The sequence below is a fragment of the Bos indicus genome, chromosome 22 (genome assembly GCF_029378745.1).
Source record: "Bos indicus isolate NIAB-ARS_2022 breed Sahiwal x Tharparkar chromosome 22, NIAB-ARS_B.indTharparkar_mat_pri_1.0, whole genome shotgun sequence".
NCBI classification, from domain to species: domain Eukaryota; kingdom Metazoa; phylum Chordata; class Mammalia; order Artiodactyla; family Bovidae; genus Bos; species Bos indicus.
This window is the reverse complement of record NC_091781.1, coordinates 16285755-16306248: the sequence shown is the minus strand read 5'-3', so window position 1 is coordinate 16306248 and position 20494 is coordinate 16285755. Positions and strand designations below refer to the sequence as shown.

The window sequence follows — 20494 nt, the reverse complement described above, 5'->3', positions numbered from 1 at the left end:
GTCTGTGGAATTTTGCTATGGCTGCCCAAGAAGACTAATACAAGCATGCAATATCATACCTACATTTAAGGAACTTACAGTGGCATAATGGTAATACACTAATAGAACAAATTACAAGTTTACAATGTACCCAATCAGGACATGAAGGGGGCTAGGAGATGGAGTGAATACTTGGGGTTGGGATGCTTGGGGAAGGGTGTTTTAAAAAGGCAGAAATGGGACAATGCTGGTGGTACAGTGATTAAGAATCTGCACTTCCATTGCAGAGGGTATAGGTTTGATCCCTGGTCAGGGAACTAAGATCCCATATGCCACACAGCACAGCCAAAATAAATAAATAAATAATAAAGTTTAAAAAGAAAGGCAGAACTTTGGCTGAACCTGAGGATAAGCAAGAACTGTTTTCTCAAAAGGAATCTGGCACAAGGTTGATGTACTGAAAATAATTGGGTAGTGACACTATCCCATAACTTCATGAAGGCAGGGATTTTTGTCCATTTTGTTCTTTATCATATTCCAAGCACAGTCCCAGGCAAATAGTAAGCACTCGAAATTTCTGTTGCTCTTGAATGAACAAATGAAGGAATGAAACAATCAAGTTGCCTGAAGTGATATCAGCCAGAACATTGAAATTTCAGGGCAAAACATATGGATACAATCTGACAATCAATGGGAAAAAAGTTCTAAACAGAAGAGTGAAATCTACCCTTAGCTTCCTTTCTATTTTCTACATTCTTTTTTCTACCTTGCTATTCTCCTCTCTTGTTACTTTCCATCTCATTCTCACTTATCAAGAATATAGTTCTTCAAGCAATGCCATTCATTTCCCCTAGTCCCAGACCTCCCTCCACCCCCAGCACATTCATGTTTCTCTGTTTCATGAAGTGAAAAACAGAAGAAAGAGGCAGTGGGGTATCCCATGAGAAGTAAATTGAGGAAATTAAAAAGAAAGACTCCAAAACTTGCCACCTAGAAGTAGGGTAATCATACACCCTAGTTTTCCCAGAACAGTCCTGGTTTATACCTTATATTACAACATCATTATTCTTTATTTTTTATATTAAAAATTTTTACAGCATCATTATTAATAGTTCCCCCATTCATTTACAAAAGCATCCCAAGTTTAGACAATAAATTTTATATCACCCTATCCAAAAGTGAAATTAGGAAAGAAATGCTTTAGGAAGATTAGCCCAGATGGATTAGAGTAGAAACAAATAATGGAGGAAGGGAAATGAGTTGGGAATTTAGGGATGCAGTATGGGTGACTATGAGAGGGCCTGCCACTTTCTCGGTGCTGACTGAATGTTTGCTAAATGGATACACAGATGTCTGAGATAGCAAGACCCTGGTCCAGAATAATGACAGGAGAGAAAATAAGTCCAGCTATTTTCAGAAAAGCATATGCATATATCAGACTGGATACAGAGGATGACTAAAGAAAAGAATTCTAGATCATCAGATTCATATCTGAATATTGAGAATGATAATATCACTAAGAAAGATGGGAAGGACTTTCCTGGCAGTCCACTGGTGAAGATTTCGACTTTCAATGTAGGAGGTGTGGATTATAACTCTGGTCAGGGAGCTAAGATCCCAAATGTTTGGGGGCTAAAAACCAGAACATAAACAACGGAAGAAATATTGTAACAAATTCAATAAAGACTTTTAAAATGGTCCAAGCCAAAAAAAAGAAAAAGAAAAAAAAAGATGAAAATGCGGGGAAACACTTTAGGCAAGAGGAAGAATATGTTAGGAATACAAACTTAAGAATAAGATACAGAGGACAGAGCAAGTCGTGAGAATATATAAACTTGCTAAAATAGACGTTTTGGTTAAAGGGCAGGGAGAGAGAAAGAAATGTACAAGGACGTGCAGTAAGGAAGCTCAGGGTGGTTCTGGAAGATCTGAGGAGAAGGCAAGACTTTTCAGTAGAGCAGGGAGCACTAGTTCAAGGACAGTTTGATCAAAAGAAAACCTAACTATTTTTCCTCTGCCCAAATAGATGGGAAATTCGGTCATAAATTCTGGAAGAATTCCTTGATAGTATGGAGATGAGGTGTTGGCTAAAGGAGGACAAGAGACAGACAAGACGATAAGGACAGGACATCACTAGGGGTATCCAGGCAACTGGGCACAAAACTACAACCTCAGGCAACCAGCAAGTGGAATAGGACCAAAGAGGCCCCACAGGTCTCTGACCACAATGCCTGAGTCTGACGGATGAGTGTCTTCATCTCAGCAGTACCATTCATTTTAGGCTGTGAGGCACTCACAAAAAGCAGAGTTCTATTCCGAGAGAGACAGAGATTTTACCTAGGGAGACTGCATTCCTCTAATTTACAAGGATCATCAGCCTTTCAGGTCCTTTTGAGTCACATGGTCTTTGGTTACTGATTAGCTTCAGTGGAGTGATGAATAAGAGGCAATATCTGAAAATAAATAAATTCAAGAGAAGCAGATGAGTGAAATGTAAAAATTTCAAGGAAAAAAAAAAAAAACTAGAAGGAAATACCTTGATCTCAGGGAGAGAAAGGCCTAGGCCTTACGCATAAAACAAAGGCTGAAAAAAAAGCTAATAGATTTGACCATATAAAAATTTCTGCACTTAAAAAAATGCCATAATAAATCTGTAATATCAGGTTGCCTTATACTGTAATTCCTTGTGTGTATGTCTGCATTCTTCCTCTTCACATGTACACTTTAAGCTCTAAGCCTAAAGAGAACAGGGCCCATGATATTCATATGTGTATCCCACACAGTGCCTGGCACAGAGGGCTCAATAAATGTTTGATTCGAAATATTCAATAAGTTCAGGATGCTAGCCAATTTAATCTGGGTGTACAATGGTGAGAAGTGCACCCTCTACACATGACCACCTCCATCCCTCCTCCACCAGTTCATCCCTTTGGTACTTCATATTGTCTAAATACCATGACAATATTGACATTCTTGGCAGTTCTGTCTCAACAGGGCCATCCAAGGGCTTAAATTTCCTAAAAGACTGACTTAGTGTAACTGTTCAGAGATTCTCAGAATGTCAGAGTTGGGAGGAACCTTGCAGACCACCTAGTCTCATAAAAATTTTGAGATGGGGAAACTGGAACTTAGAGGAGAGCTAAGACTCAAGTTAAAGTCTCCTGACACCCAAATTGGAGTTCCACTACATCACTACATTTGGGATGGGAGGCTCCCATCCCCAAATTCTACTCCTCAGGATCTAGAGGGCCTCCTCTCACTTCTGTTTTTCTTCAGAAATGCTCCCTTTCAGCCCTGGTCCCCACATTTTCTGGCAGGTAGGATTCCCATCCCCAAACTAATTAATATCACAATAAAGATCTCACCTGCCGAAGAGAAGAAAATGGCTCACTTTCACACCTGTGTACAGTAGCCTCACTCCAAAGGATCTCCGCCCAGTACAGACCTTGCCTCATCTCTTCTTTGGGTTTGGTGAAAAAGTTCCTAGTGGGGTCTTGGATCACTGTAAACACATAGAAATGCCTGAGTATTCTAAGATCTTAATTGCAAGCAGACATTCAGGGCAATGTCCCATCCCTGGGTCACTTCCCTTCCTACTGAACTGCGAGCAGTAAGGATGATCATTCCCATTTTAAAGATGAGGAAATGAAGTTCCCAGAGATTGAATGACTTGCTGAAGGCTGTATGTATAGTAAGAGATAAGTTTTCTGTGTCCGAAGGAAATCCTCATTCCATCATACCACAGTCGCTCCTTTTCAACTGTTCTGCTGATAGCATAAGTCTCCATATTCTCCTCTGAAAAATGCACTTGAACAGAGAAATTCTCTGAAATCCAACTTTCCAACAAAAGTTTGCAGAAAAGAGATGAGGGAAACTTTGCTCAGTCAAGTGTCTTTAAAGACGGGAAGAAATAAGGCTAAAGCTAGATGGGATGCTAGAAGGAGAATTTTTTATGATTACCTATCTCTCCGGATTGATAGGACTCAAAGATGGTTTTGTCTTTCCTCCTTCAGATTCCCAGACCGTGCGTCTAACCGTTAAAGATTGTTCAATTTCTTCCATACCAGAATATAGTTTTGCCTTGTACACAACTGTAATCCCCGGATCTAATACACTAGTTGGTGCTAAGTATTTGTTGAATGAATGAATGAATAAGTAACCTTGGGCAAGACTCTGCCCTCCTCTCTGGGTCCGTTTTCTCCCAAGGAACACATCAGGGATTATACTGGTGATCTGAATCAAATACGTAGTGTTGGGGAGGCCTTTGGAGCCTGGGCGAGACTCGGACCGCTTTTACCAGGTTGGTCCCATGGCTAGCAGCGGGGATGATACAGTTCAGTCACTACTGTCAGCCCAGTCCTAAGTGAGCACAGTGGGAGAAGACTCAAGACAAAGGGCCAGCTCCGAACGAGGGGAGAGGGGCCCCACAACGACCCCTTGAACTGCCGCGCCTCAGTCTCCGCAGCTGGCAGCGGTGAGGGAGGCCTGGCCCTGGGCCTGTGTGCCCCTCCCGCTCCCAGAACCGGCCCAAACCCCACACCAGGCTGCCACATACCCCTCACCAAAAGCGCCCGACCCACGTCTCGGAACAAAGCGGAGAAGGAACTACGTCACTGACTCCCCATTAACTTCCACCCTAAACCTCCGGTCTTTCTAGGCATCGGGAGGTTTCTGCACCTCTGTGCCCCGGAGGCTGGAGTCCTCCAGACCCCTGGCCAGCTCTCTCACTGATCTGTGGGAGCTCTGGCCCCGCCTCTCGCCCAGTTTTATCCTATCATTGGTTGGCAGGGTGAAAGGGCGGAGAGATCAGCCAATATGCGGAGAGCCCTAGAAGAGATGGAGCCTGAGGAAGGGACTTGGTTAGGGCGGGAAGAGGGACCAATCAACTGGGCGGTCAGGCTGCCTTTCTCGAAGTGAGTCTCCCTTAAGTCATAGCCCTAGCTCCGGATGCTGAGCAGAAGTCATCTTTTCCACACATCCCTCTCCTTTCAGCCTCAAAGCTATCGTGTACCCGCAGCATGTAATAGTGTTGAGTGCGTATTATATCATTGTTCTAGTCTCCGCAGATACTGTAGTGAAGAAAATGAACTTGCTGCCCCATGAAGCTTAACTTCAAGTCAGAGAAGACAATAAATACATAGAACATAGTAGTGAGTCAGGAGAAAGAAACGGAGAGAGAGAGAAGAGGATAGGTGGCAGTGGAACTATGAAAGGGAAGGCAGAGACAGGAAGTGATCAGTTAAGGCACGTGACTACCCCGATAGATGAAACATCAGGAATCAAAGGCCTTAAAAAAGGAGACGGTGCACATTTGGGGCCATAAGGGCTTTGGATATCACAAATAACACAAGAGGGTTTGGGGACTGAAAAGTGACATGATCTTACCATTTTTTCCCTCTTGCCACATATTCAAAGGTTTATTAGCTATTAGCTATGAAAGCAACCAAGAAACCTGTTTCCCTAAGTTCTGTGTTTCACTCCATAACATAATGTTTTAAAAGTTTGCTCTGGCTGCTCTGTTGAGAACAGTCTAAGGGTGGACAAGAGTAGAAGTAGAGAGATGAAGAAGCTACTTAAGTATTCCAGATAAGAAATGATAGTGGCTTAGACTAGCTTAGAAGTGATGGAAGTGATAAGAAGATATATATTTTTTGAACACATGTCCAACATGATTTGCTAATGAATTGGATGTTGGTTAAGGATGACTCCATGGTTATTGATCTGAGCAACTAAAATAAGATTGTTCTCTAGAAATAGACTGTTTAAGAGGAACATGTTTAGGGAGAGGGATAAAATTATAGTATGGCCTAAATTGTGTTCCCTGCAAATCTGTGTGTTGAAGTCCTCCTAAATCCCAGGACTTCACAATGAGATTTTATTTAGAGACAGAACCTTTAAACTGGTAATAAAGGTTAAAAGAGCTCACTGGGGGCACATCCTACTTCAATGCCACTGTGTAAGAGGAAATTAGGACATGAACTAAATGTAAAGATAGGAGACACCCATCTATAAGGCCAGGAGAGAGGCTTGAGAAGAAATCAACTCTGCTGACACCTTGATCTCAAACTTTCTACTCCTTAACTGAAAAATCACATTTCTGTTGGTTAAGCTACCCAGTCTGTGGTACTTCGCTATGGCAGTCCAAACAGACTAATACACCTGACTTCCTTGAGAAGCAATATACTTAGTGATGACCCACTCATGATTCAAGAGGGAAAAGGGTGTTCCAGAATCTGGAGATTCAGACCAGCTGGCTTGTTGAAGATGGTTTTGCCCTTGATATTAATTATGGGCCAGGACATGATAACTTCTTGTATGGGGTAGGGAGGTGGAGCATATCTTTAGCTTTGCCCCAGTATAAGATATTTCTAACTCTTATTTTATACACAGTATTGCTCAGAGGGCCCCAACAAGATGTGCAACTTCTCTTATTCTTGTAGATTTTGGGGAAATTATCCAGCTGTTGCTGATTCTATGGTTCAAATATCCCATATATACACTCTCAATGGAAACCTCAGGGAACCCCAAGAAGAGGTGAATTTAGAGTTCCTCTAATTGTTCTTTTCAAAGTCTTTTAAATGACTCCTTCTATGTCATTACTTCAGTGCTCCTTGCTAGGATAAATGTTGACAATGGATAACATGCACAGCTTAGAGAATACACGTCAGTGGCTTTAATTTTAGCACTACAGCAGCTGCCATGATCATCTTTATAAATGGCCCCTGGACTAGGGTGCACTTCCCTTGAATCCTAGGGGCACCAGCAATGTGGCTCCCCGTTGAGAGCTTGGATGTCATCAATCTTTGCTCATCACAAAGGCAGCCTGAATACTAACTAAAGGTTTCACTAATATCCTTTTTTTTTAAATCATACTGACTTGCCAGGGTCACTACTGGTATAGTGTAATTGCATTGTTCTGTCTCCTCCTTCCCTGGGCAGCCACACAGTCTCAAAGATGGGATATAGCATTTTTCAACCTTACCTAACTGGGAATCAAAGTATAATGCACACATCCTGGTGGATGAGTATTTATCTATGCACCGTGTAGCCCTGAACATACAGCCACTCCTTATTTAGTCTTAGGAGAATGCATGTTGTTCTGTGGTTACTCTATCCATTCATCTCATTGTACTGAAACTTGTGTGACTGTTGGCTCTGTGCCTCTCCACCCACAATCCATATGGCACAAAGTTGGAAAACTGAATATCTTGTAAATACATCATCTATTTACAAGACAATGCAACTGGGGGCTTGGGGGAGACGCCTGATATCATAAAATGCCAACTGTACGTACATCTTGAGAAATAGTTAAGTCACTGAACTTGGTGACCTGAAAAACATTACATTTTCAGTCAGCTAGAAATTTCTAACCAAGAGCCACTGATCTGAAAAGCGTTAGGGATGTCAAATATATCTTATTGTTTTCATGTAAGATGTTCATATGTCTTAAAAGGGAAAGTGAACCCATCCTACAGGGCGTCCAACTGGGCAAAGTACAGCCCATTAGCCTTATGCATATATTAGTGGGAAGACTGTTCTGGTACAGCAAGGAGTAAATCAGTCTATACTATCTGGGTCAGATACTTGTACCATTAGGTACTTGGAAAAAGCTGATGTCGTAACACCTTCCCATTATCCCCTTTGGACAAGTGTTATATAAGGGCACATCAAGCTAGAACACATCCTAATGTTAGGGGTAGGGGGGTTGTTTCTAATTTTCTGTAGAGAAAGAGCTGCCCTGTGGGTGTTCACAACTTGTCCTTAACACCTACAGTATCCTTTGTAGCACTCAAAGAGGTCGACTTAAGAGAAATGTCTTCCAACATGGGACAATACTCAACAACTTGTCAGCACCCAACATCTCTTGACCTTTCCTACTTGTCTTAGAAGCAAAATTACCAGGGTTTGACATGCAGAATATACCTGTAGAATAATTTTTGTGTAAGAAATAAGAGGGTAAATGTCCAGCTCCTAGTATATTCACCACCACATGTGATCATCTGAACTATCTCCTAGGCATAAATTTTGTCTGATTTTTCAAAATAAATTATAAGCTTTATCACACTGCTGTTCTTCTTTACCTGCACTGTGGACTCATGAATGAAGCAGAACCCATGTGCAATAACTAAAAGCTTTCAACACTTATTCCAGGAATACTATCTTCCAAAAATGTGTAGCAAATAATAGCAGCTCTGGATGAATGGTTTCTTGCTTTTAAAATCCAACACAGGTGGACTTTGTGATGTCAAACAAGAAATAAACTATAGCCAACATTTTCACACACTCAAATAAGTAGGTTTCTTGGAAGCATAAAAAGTCTCTGGTGGATGTTTTCATAGAACTGGATGTTTTCATAAAACTGAATATTTTCTCAAACATCTCAGGATATGTTCTTTTCTCAATTTGGAGTTGCCAAGGTAAAATAAAGTCTTAGGGATTGAAGAGTTTTCCATACTCAGTTCTTTTACAACAAAGCTATTTGCAATAGGTAGTGCATGTGGAAGGAGCCTTCATTGGACTCATATAAAAGCCGAGCAAAAAAGAAAAAAGGGGGCTCTGGGTGGAAAGTTTTCAACCAGATTAGCAAAATGTTGAGCTGCTCCTTTACTTCTTTATTCCTGCATAGCATACTAGTAATGAAAATTTAGAATTCATCTTCTAGTTCCAGATCTAAACAGATAATTTAATAGTATGCAAATAGCCTATAGAACAATTCAAGAAAAAGTTGATTTCCCTATCTTGGGACAAATATCAAAATCACTGAGTAATTAAAAAAAAGAGAGAGATGAGGCTAATGAAAAGTCTCTGCAACTTGAGGCAGTGAAAGAACATATGAAAAAATATATTCAAGAAAAAGTGGAGTTTCAAAGAAAAACAAAATAAACATGGCAATCATGAAAGAAAAACTGAAAGGAAACCAAAATGTAAAACATTATGGATGAAACAAACAAACAAAAAAAAACATTATGGATGAAACAGAGCTCTAACTACATATACAAAAGAGTAGAACTTTATAGAATACGAAGTGCAACTTTATGCCACTGTCAGTCCAGTAAAAAGGATGACTTCCAGATATGTATCACCAAAATTTACTCAGAGATGGAAACTTAGAGGGCAACAACTGAAAAAATAAAAATGCTGCTAAAGATTTATGCCTCTCAGGGTGGGAACAAAAAAAATTTGTCCCTCTCAATTCCCTCATCCCCCAAAACAGATCGGGCAGAGTTATTTTTATTGTTCAAAGAATCATTCTCATATTATTCAAGTTCTTCCAGAGTAATTAAAGAAAAACATTTTGCAAAGCAGACAAAAACTTAATAGTAAATTCAATTTAGTTCTGTACTTGAAAAAATCATCAGGAACAAATGGGTTTTACCCCAAGAGCACAAGGAAACTGCAATTATTTAGAAACTTACTCTCCCCAAAATTACAAAAATAAAGGACATTGTCTATAAAATTATACAAGTGGGTTTTTAAAAAAAAATCATGTAGAACTTAAAAGCCATCATAATAAAAACTAGGTAGCACAGTATGTGCCAAGCACTGTTTTAAGTGCCAACACTGTTTTAAGTGCCTTACCCTTACAAACTAATTTTACCCTCACAGTCCTGAGGTAGCTCCATTTTATACAAGGGAGAGCTAAACACAAGGAAACTAAATGACTTATTGAGGATCACCTACCTAAGAAAGGGGAAGAGTCAGGATTTGAACCTAGAATACCAGGCACAAAAATCTATGCTCGTGGGACTTACCTGGTGGTCCACTGGTTAAGCTTCAGTGCTTCAAATGCAGGGGACACATGTTCGGTCCCTGGCTGTGGAACTAAGGTCCCACATCTTGTGCTGTGGCCAAAAAAAAAAATCTATGCACTTAACTACTACATTATACCACTGCTACTAAAAATAAGAGTAGAAGGAAACTTCCTAAACCCAACAGAAAATTTATCAGAAAACAACGAAGTAGCAGTAATGAGACTTCCAGAGGTATATGCAGAAATCGATAAGGGCTTTGTATGTGATATTCTATGAAGATATAAGATCTATATTTAGAAGCTTCTAGTCTGGTGGGTGGCCAGGGGGAGGGGAGATTGTGCCCAATTTAAGAATGGTTCAGTTACAAAGCTGAGTTTTAAAAAGGTATTTATTATACTACCACCATATGAAAATCATTACCTATGTACTTAAATACTATATCCAACCTCAAAGAGTCTATAATATGTTGGCAAAAACGTACACACATATACAGTAGGTTGAGAATAATTTACAAGGTCATTTAACAACAGTTGTACATACACCACCAGCTAACTCAAAGTACTGAAGTCCAATGAATCGAAGTTTAACATGAATGGAGAAGTATTTGAAGAAGAGAGTCTTTGAAGAAAGACTGGTTCTGGATCTGGCAGGTTCTGTGGGACACAGATTAGCAAAGGAAATGAAAAAAAAAAGACTTTCTAGACAGGGAACCTAAGTGGTGAGGGACGATATTAGAGTAGGAGTTTAAAAAGTAGATAAAGAGGTAAAAAAATAGTACATAAAGAGGGCCATAGCCAAGAAGTGAATCAGTATCTTGGAGAATGACTTTATGTAAATGGTAAAAGGGAGGAAATGAAACAGAAAAAGGAACTATCTCTGTCCTAGAGAAACACACATTCTGATTAGGGGATGAATAACTAAGAAATGAGATAGATTTTTAAACAGTAGTTGGGAAGGACTGCACTGTTATTCCCTCTCCCACCACTGTGATTGGCAGAGAACCTTTAGGGATGGTCCACTTTGATCAGTGGTTGAAAACAGAGAACAGAGTTAACATACTCCTTATATAGAAACCTTAACCAAAGTTCCTTGCTGTCTTTAGAGAATTATGTCTTAAGAAACAGATCGAGCCAGACCTGAGTGCTTCTCTCCAGTATGAATTCGCTGGTGGTGATTGAAAGTAGAACGCTGACTGAAGGCTTTCCCACACTCAATACATTCATAGGGTTTCTCTCCAGTATGAACTCTCTGGTGTACAATGAGCTGTGAACTGTCACTAAAAGCTTTCTCACAATCTTTGCATTTATAGGGTTTTTCCCCAGTATGGGTTCTCTGATGTACCATAAGACTGGAGCTGTAACTGAAGACCTTTCCACATTCATTACATTCATACGGTTTTTCACCAGTGTGTATTCTCTGATGAATAATAAGGTGTGAATTTTGATTAAAGGATTTTCCACACTCTTTGCATTTATATGGCTTTTCACCAGTGTGAAGTCGCTGATGTCGAATGAGACATTTACTCAGACCGAATGCCTTACCACACTCATTACATTCAAAAGGTTTTTCTCCAGTATGAATTCGCTCATGGTCAGCAAGTTGAGAGTTCTGATTGAAGGCTTTCCCACACTCACTGCATTTGTATGGTTTTTCCCCAGTGTGGAGGCTCTGATGTCGAATAAGACATTTACTCCGACTGAAGGCCTTACCACATTCATTACACTCAAAAGGCTTCTCCCCAGTGTGGATTCTCTGATGGTCAATAAGATTTCTGTTAGAACAGAAAGCTTTCCCACATTCATCACACTTGTAAGGTTTCTTACCAGTATGAAGTACCTGATGGCGGATAAGGCTTTTATTCCGAATGAAGGCCTCCCCACACTCATTGCATTCATATGGCTTCTCCCCGCTATGAGTTCTCTGGTGGTCAATGAGTTGGGAACTCTGGGTGAAAGCTTTTGCACATTCATTACATTTATATGGTTTCTCCCCATAATGGAGTCTCTGGTGTTGAATGAGATGGGAGCTGTGGCGATAGGTCTTTCCACAATCACTGCATTCATAAGGTTTTTCCCCTGTATGGATTCTGAGGTGGACAACGAGCTGAGAAGTCTGCCTGAAGGTCTTGCCACACTCAGAACACTCATATGGTTTCTCTCCAGTGTGGATTCTCTGATGCCCAATGAGGTGTGAACTCCGATTAAAAGCTTTATCACATTCATCACAGTGATACAATTTCTGTCCCTTCAGAACTCCCTGATGTTCTGAGAGACTAGAGGACAGATCTAGATGTCCCCCAAGTTCCTTATAATCATCATATTGATCCTCTGTGGATTTCTTTTTATCCTCCTGTGTTATTTCTAAGAAATCACTGTCCAGTCTGGTTCCTTCTTCATCTGAGGGTTGAACTTCTAGATTCTCTGAAGCCTCTTTACTGGCAGTCCCAGCTTCTTGTCCTGCAGGAATCACTCCACAGAACACCCCTAAGATCCTGTCAGATGACTTCAATTCTTCAGAAATGTCCTGTTTTGGAGGCAACTGTGAATGCACCATCCTGTTCTCATCTGCTGCCAAGTCAGAAGAAAACAACTGTCATTCATTTCTTGTCCTATTGGGGAAATGGAACTATCAGGAGCCTATGTAGCTAACAAAAAATTCACACTGAGGGTAAGGAATGAGGAGACACATTCAGAACAGGAGAAAAACTGGAAATGGCTCAAATTTTTCTTCATGGACAGAAAAACAAAGAGGGAAAGCCAGTCCATAGAGGAGGGAGGAAGCAGAGCTATGAGAACAGAGGCATGTGGAGCCAGCACAGCCAGGAGGGCAGGCCAATTGAAAGGCAAGAGATCAGACTGTAAAGCACAGTGTCATCTCCCAGAAGTCACTTAGATGTGGTGTCTCCTTAGTAAAACGATGAACTCTCAGGTCTGCTCCAACCATGACACTATATGGCTCCACAGTTCACAGTAAAGATGTTGAGGAGAGTGGTGGTAAATACTTTAAACCAAATATAAGAAATGATGTGGGCAAACATGAGAGTTGAAGAGAAATGTATATTATAAGGGTATGATCAGGAAAAAAGTGTACAAAAAAGGAGTGATTCTTGAGTAACAGGACAGGGACAGGGTGTGGAGAAGCCACAAGTAGAGAAACACTGAGGAAAAGTGTTAAGGGGAGAGCAGAGCTCTAAACCTGGGGACCTAGTCCCTGGAACACTGGACTGGTAGGTGCAGTACTATACAGAAAATTAAGACTGGTATCAATAACTTGAAATATAAATCAAACATGTCTTTGGTATCTTGATAATCAGGAATCATGGGAAAATAAGCAATAAATATTTGCTTTTAAATTTTATAATAGTGGGAGAAGGCAGAGCAATCATAGTTATAGTTTAATACAAAAAATGTTGGTTCCTTTCACTCACATCGACATCAGGGGTATAAATCTTCAAGTACTTTAGTGTGTACAAGTTACAGATGTCTGAATCCTTGACTTCTAAGTCCATTCTCTTCAGAGTAGGCTACTGTCTTAGACCTGTCAACCCCAGAACCTCCCCTGACAACAGCCACTTTCTGGAAGCAGCCGTGCCCCATTATTTCTGAAGGGGAACCCGAGGCAAACATGCCTTGTGCCAAGCAACTCAGCTCATTCGAGGATGGACAACAGGTGACTGGACCAGGACCAAACACCAAACCCAAGTATAGTTTATCTGTAGAGTAGTTACCAGCTCCAGGTAGCCTGGAACAAAGTTCTGCTCAAAGATGATATTTAATTATGAACTGAAAGTAGGAAACGAAGGAAATTAGAAGTAGGAGCTCAAGTTGAAATGATCTGTGGAGAAAAAAATCTATCAGGAGCCACAGCAACCAGAACATATGAGGAAACAGAAAGGCTAATTAAGGAGCTCAGAGAAAGAAAAAACATTCAGAGTGAAGAAAATGGTTATCAGTGACAATTGGAAACAGATATGTGGGGTGCTGCTATCTGAAAACAATGGCATGAAAATCCTTTCACTTCTGCTGCGAGGCTCCTAGGCTCCTACAAGGCTTTCTTTCCCAAAGTCTGGTCTAGTTGGTCGGTCTGCTCCGGGTTTCCATTCCTTCAGCCTTATTGTAAGTAACTTAGCTCATGACTGACAGTAATTGAGTGGCTCTATATTCTGTCCAACTACAAATTCTAATTAAACCAGCCCAGTTTAATTAATAAGGAAGTAAAGAGAATGTTAACAATAATTATAGTGGGTGTTGATATAGAGAAATTCACTTTATTATTCTCCCCACTTTGTCTCTTTATATTTTCATAATTTAAAAGAATAAGAACCTAGCAAAGAGGGCCGACTCTAAATTACTGGGGAGCAGAGTCATTACCCAAAGGGGCCAGGCTGTGGCAGTTTTCCAGCATGATGTTCTGGTACAGGGCTCTCTGGCTGAGTGCTGCACCTTTCCACTTCTGAGAATAGTTCACAGATAGGAACTCCAACTCTGCAGCCTCCTGGAATGACAAGCTTTTACTGCTCAGGGACATTCCCAGGCTAAGGGGCCAAGTCATCGGGGTTACCAAGAGCACAGAATTGGGTACCTGGTGGCCAAAGGGATGGAGAGACAGAAGGAAGCTAGGAGGACACATTAATAAAAGGACAAGTTCAAGGTAAGATACAGTCCATGAACTCAGTGGACAGGACCAGCTCCAGGGGAAGCAGTTAGGCGGGGAAGCCACAGGAGCAGGCTCAGAATGGGCCAGAGCCCTGGAGATGAGGCCTTGCTACTCCTGGGTCACAGACTTGGAACTCAGGAAGCTCACCTGGGGCCTGACCATCGAAAGCACAGTTGCTACTACTTGGTTTCCTAAGTTCCCCACTTGGGGAAGGGTGGGCACCGGGGAAGCACTCTGAGCTGAAGGAAGAAAGAAATCTCTGAGTGGGACCAGCCCTGCTCTTGTTTCCAATGAGGAGGTCTGTAAATGGATTCAAGAGAACCCAAGCAGCTCCACATACACTGACCCTCACACCTATTCCATAAAGGTGTTATCCATGTAAACTGTGAACTTTCCCTGGAGATGCAGAAGGTCCCTGGTCAAACAGAGCTCCTTCCAGTCCTCTCTCTGCCACACTAGGTAGGAAGCTACACTTCTGACCACCTTCTCTCCTCTGTGGCTTCCCCAGCAGCAGCCTGCTTGCCCTCCCCCTACCTCTCTGCCTGTGAGAGGCTGTGGGGCCTCTCTTCATTTGCCCATTCATCAAGGATACTAAAGGCACTTAGGCCCCAGAGTGACCCTCTTCCCTCTGTCAGAGATCTCATGGCTCCCATTCTCTAATGCTGCTCTGAAGTTCTCCATTCTCTGAGACCCCTACCACAAGCCTCCAGCTGCCTATCTGGACATTTCATTTGGGTGTCCCACAAGACCTTAAGTTCACTGTTTAAAATGCATGTTTCCATCTTCCTTTCCTGACTTCCCAAGTTTCCTCAGTGATTCCAAACATCATCTAAAACCTACTAATCCCCCCTCCTCTGCATTGTCTCGTGGATTTTTCCTTCAAATGTGTGTCACATCTATCACTTTTCATTCCACCCAAATCCGCTCAGGCAATTACTTCTGTTTTGTGACACTAGCCTCCTCCTAAGGCTCCCAGCCACTGGGCTTCTCACTCTATCCACAGTGCTCATGTGCTACGTAATCCTTCCAGAATACTGTTTTCTAACACTTCACCTACCCCACAAATCTTCCCGGGTTCCACCCAAAGGCCCTACACAAGCACAGCTCAGGCTCCCAGATAAGTCCCTCCTGACCGTACCTCAGTGTGGTCCAAGGGAACTCCCAACTTAGCGAGCCTTTGCTTTACATTCTGTTCTGGCACCGACCACCTCTCTTCCCGCTTCTAATCCCTTCCCCATTTTTCACTGTTCAATCCCTCTGCCACAAAACATCCTCCAGCCACCCTAACCCACAATGATTTTGCTCACTGTTTACAATGCCCACATGGCTCGTCTGTGATGGCCCCAAATGCCTGGGGACTGATATCACTCAGATATATCTTATGAGGTTGCCCCTTCTTGCACTTAGGACTGACCCTCTGGCAACTAGACAATAAGCTCTTTATAAGTATCCATGGTGTAGTACATCTCTCTGGTCCTCAACAGTGTCTTTGCATGAGACATGCTTGATAAAAATGCACTAAATAAATAAATGATTGGAGAATAAGCAAAAGGAACGAAGTCACCAGGGAAGAAAGACACAGGGCAGGGTGATAAGGGGCCAATGGGGTGGGAGATGGGAGATGAGGGAAAGGAAGACTCCAAAGGAGAGCAAGGAAGAATAACTGAAGGCCAGAGCCAGGGAGGTGAGTACCAGAGTGCTCACTGGAGAGGTGGTGGTGTGCCCCAGGATCACGAGGAGGCTCCAGGTGGGCTCCAGGGGCTGAACCCTCACTGTGGGGTGAGGTAGAAGGAGATTCATGTGTTGCACCCAAGGCTGTCTTCTCTTCAGAATGTATCTCCTGTTCCTGCCCTGGAGTGGAAACCTAGAGACAAGGAAATAAAATTGGGTCCAAAACAGCATTCATGAAGGTAGAGAACCCAAGACCTCTAGGAAGCACCCCCAAGAGAGGAAGCCAGGAAAAGAAGAGCCAGAGGGTCCCTCTAGCCCTACCAGGTTAGCCAAGTGGGAGAATACTGTCCAAGCAGGATCTACAGCTTGCAGTCCTACTTGCCATTCCTCTGTTGCCCATCTTGGCAGGAGCTTCCAGACCAGATTACAGAACTATTTCCACTCTGGGCTAGTGCTTCAGACACACACGTGCTCGTGAAGAACCACCTAGAAAAAGGAGTCAGGACAGTAACTCTGTACGCTCCCAAGGGCCTTAACCTACAGAACAGATCAATCACAAGTACCAAGGAAGTAAAAAGTGATAGGTGTGTGTACCTGTATGTGCACGAATTATGCTACCAAGGCTGACACCTGGAGCAATATTCCAATACAGCAGCTGACAAACCTTAGCTTTTCCAACTTCTCTCAGCAAAAGTATGTTGTCTTCAGAGAGACCATCCTGGACCATGCTGACAAAGCAAGGATAGTCATTCTCTCTCTCAAACTACCTGATAATATTTTCTATGGCACATATTAATTTTTAATTACCTTATTTATTACTTTATTGTCTATTTCTCTGCCAGTGAAATATAAGCTTTCTGGGGGTGAGAACTCTGTCTTCATCACGTGTTCCTAGAACAATGCTTAGCCCAATGGTGGCATTATGCTGAAAGCCTTCCTCTCAATATTTTGCCATCGTCCCCTTCTCCTCCCGCCTTCAATCTTTTCCAGCATCAGGGTTTTTTTCTAGTGAGTCAGTTCTTCGCATCAAGTGGCCAAAGTATTGGGAGTTTCAGCTTCAGCATCAGTCCTTCCAGTGAATATTCAGGACTGATTTCCTTTAGGATAGACTGATTGGATCTCCTTGCAGTCCAAGGGACTCTCAAGAGTCTTCTTCAACACCACAATTCAAAAGCATCAATTCTTCAGCACTCAGCTTTCTTTATAGTCCAACTCTCACATCCATACATGCCTACTGGAAAAACCATAGCTTTGACTAGACGGACCTTTGTTGGCAAAGTAATGTCTCTGCTTTTTAATATGCTGTCTAGGGAAAACTCAACGTTAAGAAAACTAAGATCATGGTATCCGGTCCCTTCACTTCATGGCAAATAGATGGGGAAACAATGGAAACAGTGAAAGACTTTATTTTGGGGGGCTCCAAATCACTGCAGATGGTGACTGCAACCATGAAATTAAAAGACACTTGCTCCTTGGAAGGAAAGTTATGACCAACCTAGACAGCACATTCAAAAGCAGAGACATTACTTTGCCAACAAAGGTCTGTCTAGTCAGCTGTGGGTACTGGCAGAAAACAGAACTTAACTGCATTGTGATAACACAACCTTGTAACTCACTGATAATTAAATCCTAATAAAGTTCCTATTCATTCACTAGGACTCACAGGAGTCCTTTTCTTGCAGGCCATGAAAACCCCATTCCAATTTTCATCCCGACAGCATTCCACAGCAACACATTAGGGGGAAGGTAGTGGCTTAGAATATAAGAACTGGAAAATCCTGGTCTCATACACATGGACCAATGGAATGTTTAAAGAGTCAGACACGACTGAGCAATTAACACAAACACACACACTAGCTCTATCATCTTACACACACTAGCTCTGTCATCTTAGATAAGCCAATTAACCTCTCGGTACTTGCATCGCTTGTGAAATGGAGATGATCACCATTTGGGCTACTATTTGGAAGCTTGGTAGGAACACAAATTAAAACAGATATAAAGCATTTTGTAAACTGCGTGATTCTGCAACCCAGCAGGGATGTCCCTACAACCCTCTCTGGCCCCAGTGTACACACATGCCCATGCTCACTCACTTCTGCTGATCAAAATGACATCCTGTCATCTCCTCCTGGCAAACGTTCATGAAAAAGCCTCTGTGGTTTTTTTTTTCCATTTAGTCAAAAAAACACTTTCTGAATTCAGGCTAGGTGAGACAGCCCTGTTCTCATGTTGAAAAACTTAAACTGACAACAGCGGCAGAGTAAGAAATGGAGTCCAAATATCTCACTTCTAGGTTAGAGCCCGATGAGTGTTCAGTGGCCCTGTCAACTGTTAGTCATTCTCTTGGGTTTGTGACTCAGTCACCTTTCTTCTGAGGTTCCCTGGATAAAAGACAGTACTTTTTTTAATTAAAAAATTATTATTTATCTGGCTGCATGAGGCATCTTTTAGTCATGACAAGCAAATTCTTAGTTACGGCATGTGGGATCTATTTCCCTGTCCAAGGGTTGAACCTGGGCCCCCTGCACTGGAAGCACAGCATCTAAACCTCTAGATGACCAGGGAAGTCCCAAGTGACAGTTTTAATGGAGGGGACATTCTCTTATGCTTAAGCAAAAGGCAGAAGATAGGGAAATCTTCTTTCTACACTCCTCACTAAATGGCACTCTAAACATTTCCACAGCTACTTGTCCTTGACTATGGTTGGGCCAAGTTGCCCTCTAGACTCTGCTGATAGTTAACTTATTCCTTATTCCTCAGACAGTAAAGAATTCACCTGCAAAGCAGGAGACCTGAGTTCGATCCCTGGGTCGGGAATATCCTCTGGAGGAGAGAATGGAAACCCATTTCAGTATTCTTGCCTGGATAATTCCAAGGACAGAGAAGCCTGGTGGGCTACAGTCCATGGGGACACAAAGAGATGAACACAACTGAGTGATTTTCACTTACTTGTATACCCAAGGAAATAATGATCGAACAATGGATTTGTTACTGTCAAAGCGTTTAGACTTTTGGAAAAAGGTCTAACCCTAGGACTCCAATCAATTGGAACTGATTTCCTAGGCCCAGACACGTAATCATTTTTGAAAAAGCACTGAATAGAATGCTGTACTGGGTACCTGGGAAATTTCACACACTGGTTTTCCCTGGTAAAGCACAAAGGAGGAAATGCGCTAATCCATCCTGCTCAGTTACAAGAGAAGCAACTGAAGACTCATCAGGAAGAACTGATTATCCACAGTGTGATCGTCTTTTGATGTCAATTAGCTCTAATATAGGTGTTACTGTGATGATACTTTATAGAAGTGATAAAAACTCATAATCAGTTTAAGTAAAGGAGGTTATCTTAGACAGTCTGGATGGGCTTGATTTAAACAGTAGCAAGGTCTTAAAATCAGAACTGAAAGTTCCATGAAGAAGGAATTCTTTCTGTGGACAGCTGCTTCAACCTGTGAGTGACAGTTCTAGCCTAACTTTCTGACAACCTGCCTTGCAAACTCCTGACTAGACTCACAAGGTCCCATAGTGACATGTCACTTTCTAGCAACAGACATACACTGGGTTGACTAAAAAGTTCATTTGGGTTTTTCCATAACATCTTACGGTAAAAACCAAACAAACTTTTTTGGCCAACCCAATATATAATTTCCTACTGGTTTTGTTTCTCTGGCTGAACTCTGACTGATACACATGGTCACTGAGCTAGTTAGCTCTATGATCCTAGGAGTCAGCGTTCACACTGTTATGACACTGGTGACTTCTCCAAGTTTTCCTTTCATTTGTGTTACCTTGAATTAAAACTTGAAAGAATTCTAAAAATAGGGAAAATCAAAATTAGAATTAAAGAAGCAGAAAGATGCCAGTTGGGTTTGGAAAGCTACAAAGGAAAAAAATGATGCTGAAGCCCAGACCTGTCACATCTCATAAGGAACCAGAAAGGCAAAGAGCCCATTAACTCTGAGAAGTCCAAGGAAGTAATGAGAAACTTCTCAAGTGAGGGATCATGCTATCAGCACATCTTCAGGGCTGCTTCTCCCTGACATGCTTCCCTATTCTAACCAGTGTGCAGATCCTCTGTGTGTCAGGAGCACTGTGTGGTGCTCCAGGCTTAAGCTAGGTTTACAACACAGTATTTCACAAAGCAATTCACAGAACTTGGCTGGGCCCTGCATTTTTAGGGCTGGGAGCACAAAACTCCTTGTAAAAAACAAAAGTGGGGGTGGGCACTGGGCTCATGAATCCTAAAGGGAAACCAGTTTAGAGACTATGGAATGGAGAACGCCTATTTCTAGGCTACCCCAAGCAGTAGAAAACAGTTCCAGATGTATGGCAAAACCAATACAATATTGTAAAGTAATTAGCCTCTAATTAAAATAAATAAATTTCAATTACAAAAAAACCAATTCCAGATGCCAACTTAGATTCAGTTGCTC

General features: G+C 41.9%; 1 protein-coding gene across 10 annotated transcripts in view; it reads right to left on the bottom strand.

Annotated features, from left to right (window-relative positions):
• Positions 1 to 20494, bottom strand: part of LOC109576059 (zinc finger protein 660) — a 59818-nt gene that overhangs the window by 36935 nt on the left and 2389 nt on the right. The window contains exons 2-5 of one of the 10 annotated variants that reach the window (XM_070776204.1): positions 16653 to 18442; positions 16441 to 16544; positions 16080 to 16251; positions 10102 to 12298 (exon numbers count right to left, since the gene is read on the bottom strand). In XM_070776204.1, coding sequence (XP_070632305.1) covers positions 10845 to 12298; positions 16080 to 16251; positions 16441 to 16458 — 1644 coding nt within the window. In that variant the 5' untranslated portion in view covers positions 16459 to 16544; positions 16653 to 18442 and the 3' untranslated portion in view covers positions 10102 to 10844. Of the gene's footprint in view, positions 1 to 2316; positions 2433 to 3344; positions 3482 to 4534; positions 12299 to 14101; positions 15868 to 16079; positions 16252 to 16379; positions 16545 to 16652; positions 18443 to 20494 lie in introns of those variants that run through there. The other 9 variants (XM_019984390.2, XM_070776203.1, XM_070776205.1 and 6 more) reach the window with 9 other exon arrangements.